The 10,203-nt window shown below is 38.7% G+C and overlaps 1 protein-coding gene across 1 annotated transcript; it reads right to left on the reverse strand.

Annotated features, from left to right (window-relative positions):
- Positions 1 to 6,183: 6,183 nt before the first annotated feature.
- LOC116166691 lies at positions 6,184 to 9,400 on the reverse strand. The gene is made up of 2 exons (XM_031481754.1): positions 6,832 to 9,400; positions 6,184 to 6,750 (listed from the first exon to the last, which is right to left on the reverse strand). Exons 1-2 carry the CDS (start codon positions 6,990 to 6,992, stop codon positions 6,366 to 6,368), a joined length of 546 nt encoding a protein of 181 aa, XP_031337614.1. The 5' UTR covers positions 6,993 to 9,400; the 3' UTR covers positions 6,184 to 6,365.
- Between the last annotated feature and the right edge of the window lie 803 nt (positions 9,401 to 10,203).

Genomic DNA, 10,203 nt, shown 5'->3' on the forward strand with positions numbered 1-10,203 from the left:
AGTAATTATATTAAAACGAAAAGTGAATTGCTAAGTTTAAGCGTGAATGATCTATTGAAAATCTGGACCAAGATCCCCTGTATTCAAGGAGATCGTCAGCTGCGTGATAAAATAAGGTGTACAACACATTGGAACAGACCGGAAGATCGCATTCACATCGATGGTCCACCGCCGTTAATGATTATTGTAGAAATTGCATGCTAGACGTACACTAAAAAATAATGTAACTCCATAATTTCCTATTATATACATTGAAAATAAAATGATTTACGTTCTATACGTCTCTTATTTTAATCTCGAGCGAGCTATGGATAAGCTATAGGAAAAAAGCGTTGAGGTAGCACCTACCCTTTAGGGGGTACCTCCTACCGGTACCCCTTACGCCGTACGATCTATCGCCACACCGGCGACGCATCGCGCGCCAAAACTTCTCGCAATACTTCAACCTCTAAATCTTCATATCACGAATACGCTGCTGGTCTAATACGCTAAACGGTCACGCTCGTAATTCACATATCCGTGGTTCAAACCCTCGCAACGGCAAAAATCTTTTTTTCTTTCATTAATTGCTGTGACGTCACGCCTGGCCCAGAACGTACAGATCATAATAAGTTTAATCAACACGTCACAAAATGGCCGACAAATATGCTCCCATTGGCTCACACGTGACCACGTGACCAACTTCCACGCTCCCCATTGGACTGACGTCATTTCCTGGTCCAGAACGTACTTTGATGTACTACTAACAAGCATTTACCGTACTTATTTTTCAAAACATTAAACCCATATTAAATAACAATTAGGTACCTATAGTAAATAATAGGTATTATTTCATCCTATATAGATATCGGATATTAACTCATTGAGGACATTAGGAATAACCAGCCGCTATGTTTAACAATTTTTTACTCTAGTTACAACCTTTGCAAATGAATAAACAAAGCTACAACTTGTTTGTGAGATTGTCGTACTATAAAGTGGAGTTCATTCACTACAAAGAATAAATGATAAACATTTTATCGCAGACGGTGTAACACTATACCTTTAGGTATTACCTATGTTATATAAATAAAAGATTTTTTTTCTCTCTTCTGCTATAGGAACGTTGCAGAAATCTTTCTAACTAAGAATGAACTTTTAATTTTAATGTTTGGGTTTGAAACTGTACTAGAAAGTTAATTTGGATTTAACACACTTGGCGGTGAAATCCAAATTTCGCGCAGCATATTTTTACATGGCGTGATATATCTGGAGTATTTTAATCTGTGGTATTAGTATCCTATCGTTTCGTATTTAACTGCAGGCACATTGTATGATGTGTTGCATACTTTCGAATTTGAATTTTTGATGTAATCGGGTCCGCCGATCCAGGCGGAGCTGTGGAAATTGGAAGATATAATGCTGAAACCACTGTGAGCAATGATCATAAACTACCATCTGGAAATGAGCCAGTTCAGTGAATGCTTTTCTGCCGTTGCGCTAAATATGTCAGTCATTCATGACGTTCCAATTAAATTTGGGGATATTGCAAAGCGAAACGACACTGATCAATGGATGAGGGTGGGAAAATGGACCCTTTGAAACTCAGTGAAACCTGGGCTTTTATCGAACGCCCAACCAACCATGCTGTGACCAGTTGCAAATGGGTATTATCAAGAAAGCGGAATGCTACAGAAAAATTCACAAAATACAAGACAAGGTTGGTCGCTCGAGGATTCACACCTGCAGAAAGATTCGATTTGAATGAGACTCACAAAGCGGTAGCGAAAATCGTAAATGTAGGTACCTACGTCTTCTGCTGGTTTTTGCGGTTGACGTGATTTGGAAATATACACCAAGTGGATGTAAAGACCGCTTTTTTTTAAATGGAAAGCTTGAAGAGAACATTTTTATGGAATTGTCAGACAGTTTCATCCAAGGAGAATTTATGTAGAAACTTAATTGGTACCTGTACAAACAAACGTTTCCACACATTTGTTATACGAGTCGGTTTTTTACGTTTAAAATATAACCATTGTTTGTACTTAAAAAGTAGTGGGGTAAAGGTGTTTTTATTGTATAATCAATCTTAGCTAGGGTAAGCGATTACAAACTAGGATTAGATTTGAATTGGGGATGGAAGATGTGTGAGATAAACTAGTCGGCTTAGATAGTTAAAGTCACTGTCAGATTATGTTAATAAAGAATCTTACATTAAAATTTTACTCTGTATTTACTTAATAAAATATTTATGACGTGATTATTGTGAACCATCTGCAAGAATCACCGGGTTGTGTTGCAATCGACTGCAATAATTCCTGACATTGTAATATGGAGCATTGTCTATTGCCACAACGAAATTGGGTGGCAAATTTGGAATCAACTGATTTGTTATCCACTTTTCGTAATTAACTCCATTCATCTCGTCATGGTAGTCGCCGCTTTTCGTACCAGAATTAAAAATGCATACAGCATTGGGTATTAATCCCATGTCTCCGCCTGCATTAATTATTATTAGACGGTCTCCTTTGGAAGTATTTTTAAATAATCCCTTGGTACCTTCATCACTCCAACTTTTTAAAACCGTATGACCAGAATGCATATATGTTTCATCTAGATAAACTATTGCCCGGTTTTCCTCGCGATACCTTTGAATTTGCTGAAGGTGCGTGATCCTTTTCGCACGAATATCACTTTTTTCCAACGAGTTTTCTTTTATCTCTTGTGACCTTCCAACGAAACCCTAAAGATTTCACAATCTTATGCAATGCTGTTCGTCCTCCTTGCCAGGCAAGATCACTTGCCAATTTCTTCTTTAAACAAGCCAGAGTAACGCGGCACTCATTAGTTTTATGGAAATTGTAAATTATGTTGCGAAATGTGGTTTTGTAATAATCTTCCAATTGGGTTACAGGAGACTTGCGAGCACTTTTTTTCTCAGATGTTTTGAAAACGATTTCACTGTCAGATTCTTCAGCTTCTTTTCCTTCTTTAATTATTCTTTCAACAGAACGAAGACTCACCCGTAACACTCGACAACATGGTTTTCCTATCGGTTTCGTTCAAATGGACTTTATCGTTAATCCATAGGTCGCTGGTTCATATCCGGCTCGAAGGACCAATGCATACACTTACTCCATCTAGTTTATATCTTAGTAATATAAAATATAATAATACGGCGTTAACAGAAATTTATACACGTTGTAGACGACTTGGCGAGTTTGATCACTTAAAATTTTGTTTGATAAACAACTCACTGTTTTTGTTTATTTAGAATATAACTTACTTAACGAACGAATTACTTTCAAAACTGAGTGGTTTTGCACCTCAAGAAGTATTTATACTTCGCTAATATGTCATTAGGAGGAAGTTTCTGAAATTAAAATTAGTGCTAATGAGAATGTATTTTGTAATGACATCTCAACTCAAATATTTACTTTCGAAAACAGGGCATCAAGTTATCATTATCACAATGAGTAAAAGTGTCATTCTTGCATAATTGTTATCCATTTGAGGGCATTAATTTCCTGAGAAACAATACAAAGCAATTTAAGTACTTGCTACGTTAACACATCTTCCACTTGAAGAAGCCCACTAGTCTAGCTGGTGGGTTTATATGTGTGGTCGTTTTCGGGACTAGGTGTTTGGGGGCCCGTTCCCCTAAAGATAAGCCTCACTTGCCGTGGGTAGCCGCGCGTATGTGGACAGAAAGTCCTCCACGGTCTGTGTGTTGTATTAAAAAAATAATGGAACAAAGTCCGGTAAGTAAAAATAACAAGAAGTAAAAATTTAAAATTTAAATGTTAGTATTTAAAAATCTGTAAAAAGGGGACAAAACTATTGCTAAAATATTTGTATAAGGTAAAACTCGAATAACATATTAAAAAACATCTAGGTACTTAGCCCTAGGACTAACTTGCGGATTGGTGCCGATGAACTACGACCCAATGTGGTGCGTGCCTATGGGACCGCTAGACCTCGTGCTTGCAGTCATCGATTCCATCCTTGTTCACATAACGACACGCATAAACTCTCGATGAATGAGTACGCTGCCTGAGATGGTATTCCCCTTGTGGGAAGAAGGTTCCCTCGCAATTGGACGGCCGAGACGTAATCCCTTCCGCTCCAGAAGATTGGAGGGCGGTCGATCCAATGCCCGTTATGACCTGAGTCGTGCCCCTGCCTCAACCTCCCGCCTGAGTACGATGACTCCAACCTGTTGCCCCATTCGTTCCTAGCTTGTTGCTTTGTCGCACCGAAAGCGTTATTGACCCAGGTCCGCACTCTTCAACATGGTCTTCCCTACTTTGGTACACGTCAGACCATTCAGTATCCTAGGGATTAGATAGGTTTTAATGAGTACCAGCTTTTGAGCTGGTTTAAGTCTGGCCTTCCCTATCCGAATCAATTCCTCTCTCCACGAGGCGCTGTCTGGGCCAGCCCTGCCTTGGGCAGAATACTTGCCCCCCAAGTACTTGAACAGCTCCCCGCTCCCAAGGTCCGCAAAGGAACCCCTTTCACGAAGAAGCGTGTACCAGTCGAGGAGAACAAGATCTTCTTGCCCGGCACCACAAGAGCTATGCTCTTGGTTGGATTCAGGCTGAGCCCTCGGCGCTCGCAGAAATCGGTCATGGTCCGGAGTAGGGTTTGCACTTTCCAAACGTGTCGCTGACGATCACCACATCGTCTGCATATGCCAGGCAGGAGACCTGCAGATGGTCGTTTAATCTTAGCCCTAATTGAAGGCTTTCCAGTTTTACCACAAGCTCGTCAAGCATCAGATTGAAGAGGATCGGCGACAGAGGGTCACCTGGATTGACTCCCCTAAGGAGGTCAATTTTCCCGGTTTCCCCGGAATCCAACTGGATCCGGGTACTCGCAGAGCGGTAACCCTCCATCAAGAAACTCCTCAACCTGGCGTCCGCCCGAAAGCGTCGGAGTGCTCGCTCGATCGAATTGTGTGAAACCGTATCGAATGCCTTCGCCAAATCAAGGCTCAGGAAACTGTACGGCTTGCACGCCCTCCTCCTCTGCTCTATGAGGGCTTCGAGAGTCAAGGTGTTAAGTAGCACTCCGGGGGTGAAGTGGTAATTCGGTTAGCCTTCTGGCTAAGATTTTGTGGCATAAGCGCACTAACGCGTAACCCCCAAAAAAGCCACACTCAATACATTTAGGGTAAATATCAATATAACATTTTTTTAGCTAAAATGGTGCTCAACAAAATCCGTGTTTTAATTTTGTTCTAGTCCTAATGGTTGCGAGTTGGCAGAGGTATTACCGAATGGGTACCATTGCTAAAGCCGCCATTTTGAAATGGACACCCTACGCCCCCCCTGGCAGAGAGCCAGAGTGGCTCTAATGTTTAAAATTACTGTTGGGGTATAGGTAAGTCGTATACAAAAATTCATGCTTCTATACAAAAGTGCACGATTATTGGCTAATCCTCCAGACTATAATGTTAGATTTTTGTTTTGTTTTTTATTTGTGCTTTTCAGTATATACCTTGCTTATTTTAAAAATTAATTAGAAATTTGTTCGATATTATTGAATGGTTGAAATATATATCGTAATAAATGGACTCTTATAAATTGCCACTTTTGTTATTGGGTGTTTTTACTGAGCATGAAGATAAAAAAAAGGAGTTACCATTTTTTTTTTAATACCTTAAGACGTAATTCAAATGTATGCTCTATTGTGTTAGATTCTATTGACTTTGAATTTGCATGATGGTTGAAATATATGGCAATAAATGATCTTTTAGTTATTCACTTCTATTCTTGTGTGTACACCTGTACCTGCATGAGCGAATAGGTATCATGGAAACGCACGATTTAGCATAGCAATTTACTAGGTCCTGCCAAGTTAAGTGTCGTTGAATAAACCGAGCGCGACTTTCATCATACCGTTCAATTTGTTTATCACTTTCCATAGTAATCAATGTATTCCAATTGAAGTGGCACTTTGAATTAAGTACTACAGAACACGCAGATCACGTTTTGAAATACACCAACTTGAATTCCCCTTTGCTGTCCCTGAAATGAAAGTTTTCTAAGTGATGCGTGAGTGGAGATATGCACACTCTACTATGAATAATAAAAACAGTAACAATTAATTGTTTATTTAATATATACTTACTAGTACTATTATTCTACAAAAATATACAATTATACAACTTATTAAATATCTACTCTAAAACTACAAAAACTTAAAATACAAAACCCTAAAATTACAAAAATTAAAATTAGCCTTAAAATTAACCGCACACACACACTCACACGTTTAGGTCATTGATTGCCCTGATGAATTCTTCGGCACCTCTGAGATTCGAGCGTGCTATCTCCAAGTTACCGTTCGTCTCAAATAGGTCGGCCTGCAATTGGGCCGCCCTATTTGAGAGCATGGCTTCGCTTTGAGCATAGCACGCATGTAGCTCCTGCAGCTACTGTAGAGTGTTGTGTTTTAGCTCCCGCAGATTGGTTGGCGGGACCATCATCGGCTGTGGTGGCTGCTGCTGCTGCCGGCGTCCACTTGCAGGGCGCCGATGCTGCTGCGGTGGTGGTGGTGTCAGAAGCTGCTGAGGGGCCTGCACAGGTGGTTGCGTGGGTGGTGGTGGTGGTGGTAGTGCCGGCTGCTGGTGCGGCCTCACTTCTTGCACCCTTGCAGCTTTTTGAGGGGGGACCTGGGCGGCATTTGTCTCCTCCCGACGCAGCATGTTGAGGTCTTTGCCGCCAAACAGCTGAGGTGGCGGCTGCTTCAGTTGGCGGCGTAATGCTATTATAAATTAAATTACGTATTAGTAATGTTTGCAATAATGTAATCACAAAGCAAAGATACGATTTAATGTGTACTTACTTTTCAAAAATTCGCCCAAACTCCTCCTCAATATCACTGTCTGCCAGCGAAATGACTGTTTCGGGCGTTGGGGGTCGTGGTTGTCCCCGGCTGCTGCGATGCCTGCAGGAGAATATCCTGCAGTATATTGAGAGGTCGATTCGGAGCACCAGCACCGGCATTCTTGTTTGTTGTTAGTTTCATTTTTCGATGTAACTTGTCACTCGCGTAAGAACTGAATACTAAAAACGAAATGCTGCGCGTATATATGTCCATAGGTTTGCGAAAGTTAGCAACGCGGGAGGAAATGATAAGGGTAATGAACTAGCACAAGTCGATGTGACCAGTTGACCTAAGCAAAGAGTTGATGGGAAAATAAACTTGTGAAGTCAACGGTTTCTCGTTTCTGCTAACGAGATCCGAGAATGACACTGATTAATATCTGAGACGTTCGAAATATTAGACGACAAGCGGATTTGGTCAACTCACATAAGTAAAGTTATTGAACTGTCACATTAGCAGGTGTATTAGACGATTGAAGGTCAAATATTTTAGATAATTGAGTGGTTTTCGGAAAACTAGATTTTGGGTGGCATATTTCATTTTCGATACCACTTTTTTTGGGGTGTCATATTTCACTTCCAAAGGTCAATTTTTGGGGTATCTCAAATTTCGTTTTCAAGGCCAAGTGTCATATTTCATTTTTGGGGTGTCATATTACAATTTCAAGGTCACCTATTTTTTGGTCTCGTATTTCATTTTCAAGGTCGTGTTATTTCATTTTCAAGGTCGCCTGGGGGGGGGGGGGCGAATTACATTTCCAAGGTCACTTTTTTCGGGCTCATTCCATTCCCGTGTCATATTTCATTTTCAAGGTCACACTTCTTTGGGATCTTATTTCATTTTCAAGGACACATTTTTGTCTCATATTGCATTTGCAAGATGCAGTGTCATATTTCCTTTTCAAGATCTTGTTTTGGGGTGTAATGTTTCATTTTCAAGGTCAACTCTGTTTTTGGCTCAAATTTCATTTGGTGTGAAATTACATTTTCAAGGTTTTTTTTCGGGCTCATATTTCATTCCCAAGTGTCATATTTCATTTTCAAGGTCACACTTTTCTTTGGGGTCTTCATTTTCAAGGACACATTTTTTTGGTCTCATATTGCATTTGCAAGATGCAGTGTCAATTTCCTTGTCAAGGTCACTTTTTTTTGGGTATCATGTTTCATTTTCAAGGTCAACTCGGTTTTTTGGCTCAAATTTCATTTCCAAGAACCAGTGTCATATTTCATTTTCAAGGTCCACTTGTTCCAAGGTCACGTGTCATATTTCATTTTAGTAGGGGCATGTCATTTCGAAGCTATATAAACGGACGTAGATTAATGTCAAACCAGTTACAATTCACTAATTATAACACGAATTTTACGTAATCCTAAAGTACTCCTATAGTTATTTAAATCATATATTGTATAGCATATCTGGTATTGTTAATTGTATGTGTATGTGTTACACCTTTAATTGAAGTTCCTCTGTTGGATATTGTGTGTGTGAAAGGTAACTATGAGTAATGCTACTAATTCAAACATGTTCAGCAGTAGCGCTTTAGTTAAATTAACAAAGGATGCATTTTCGCTTTTAAAAACAAGGGACGAATATGTGAGGCACATTAGTATTATTAAGCACGACGTGCACCTACAGAGGCTGAACTTGAAAAGGAAGAAAAGAATGCCCAAAATGACTGTTATCAAAAATGATAGCACGTGTAAGAACGTATGGCACAGATAAATTTTCAGGGCCAAGGTTGAAATTAGCATAAATGCGACAGTTCTTACTGTTCATTAGATGTTAACTCATTCTTGCCTAAATATGCAACACACAATACCTCAAAGTGTTAGCGGAAATTAACGAAATCTAAAAAAAAATAGGCAAAAAGGAAATCTGCACGTAACAACTGCAAATCTTGGTTCTTGGGCTAGTGAGTAGTGGGATGCTCATCCTTAGACGGGAAGAGTATTTGACTTGGACTATGCAAGAGTTGGACCCCTTTCATGCAATACTATGTCATTTATGGGAATTCAGTCAATGTATGCAACTACCTACAAATTAAAATAAACATAATTGGAATAGTGAACACCTAAAGATAACAGGCATGATCACGAAGTTTGATAAATTTCATAACTTAAAGGCCAAAACCCCAAATACATTATACCCCGCATACCTCATTAGACACCCAATTATCACGCTGTAAAAAAAAACCGAAAAAATTCAAATTATGTACGCCAGAATAATCGAAATTTGCCTATTTCGTTTTTAATTTCTGCTGCTATTTGAACAGATACAACAAAATCTGGCAAAAAATAAAAACACCTTCTCATTGCCACTATACAAGATACTGTTGAACGTTTCTTTTCGGAGAAATCTCCATTTTTTTACAACATTAAAAAATGTGGATTTGAATTAAAGAAAAAATCTTTTTTAGACACGTTTTTTATATTTACTAATGCGGCATCCTCATCACCAACACGTTTAAAAGGAACGATGGAACAATACATCAATCGAATTAAAAAATGTATACAGGGTGGTGACTTGCGTCGCGCATCATAGGGATTTCAATGTAAAATTCATAACATGCCATTATTGGCTCCCCAAATTATTTTAGAGCAAAAATGTATTAAGATTTTTTATAGACAACAATTTTTTACGTCAATCAACCGCGTTAGTTTTCAATTTTTTACATAATGAAGACAGAAAATTGGGAAAATAACCCCCGCATCTTTTTCAATAATCTGTGATGCCATGGAATTTTATAATACAAAAACTACAATATCCGTCATGCCATGGAATGTCTGCTATAAAACAAATCAAATTCTATCAAAAAGTATTATAACAGCGAATTCAACATAAAGAAAGACCAAATTACTAAAAACGGTTTCCTAATATAATAATTTACAATAAATGTTCGAATAAGTCACCATTAACTGCAAGACAGTAACCAAGTCGATCATAAAATCCATTTCGAACTGCTGCTAATTGATAACTGGACATCTTTTTGTTTTAGATAATTCCATCGCATCGCAGATTATTGAAAAAGATGCGGGTTTTATTTTTCCAATTTTCCGTCTTTATTATGTAAAAAATTGAAAACTAATACGGTTTATTGACGTAAAAAATTTTTTTCTACAAAAAATCTTAATACATTTTTGCTCTAAAATAATTTGGGGAGCCAATAATCGCATGTTATGAATTTTACATTGAAATCCCTATGATGCGTGACGCAAGTCACCACCCTGTATACTGAATTGAGTAGCACTTTTTATTACGAATACAAAATCATGTACTGCACATAAAAAGACAAAAGTTGAAAACTATTGGTTTCAACAAGATGGCGCACCC

Source organism: Photinus pyralis, unplaced genomic scaffold (assembly GCF_008802855.1).
Source record: "Photinus pyralis isolate 1611_PpyrPB1 unplaced genomic scaffold, Ppyr1.3 Ppyr1.4_LG1, whole genome shotgun sequence".
In the NCBI taxonomy this organism is placed as follows: Eukaryota; Metazoa; Arthropoda; class Insecta; order Coleoptera; family Lampyridae; genus Photinus; species Photinus pyralis.

Excerpts from the sequence above, each read along its gene's own strand:
- LOC116166691 (XM_031481754.1), bottom strand. The coding sequence starts at position 6,992 with ATGCCGGTGCTGGTGCTCCGAATCGACCTCTCAATATACTGCAGGATA. Across the intron at positions 6,751-6,831 it reads TTTGGGCGAATTTTTGAAAA|CATTACGCCGCCAACTGAAG; the intron begins GTAAGTACACAT and ends AATTTATAATAG.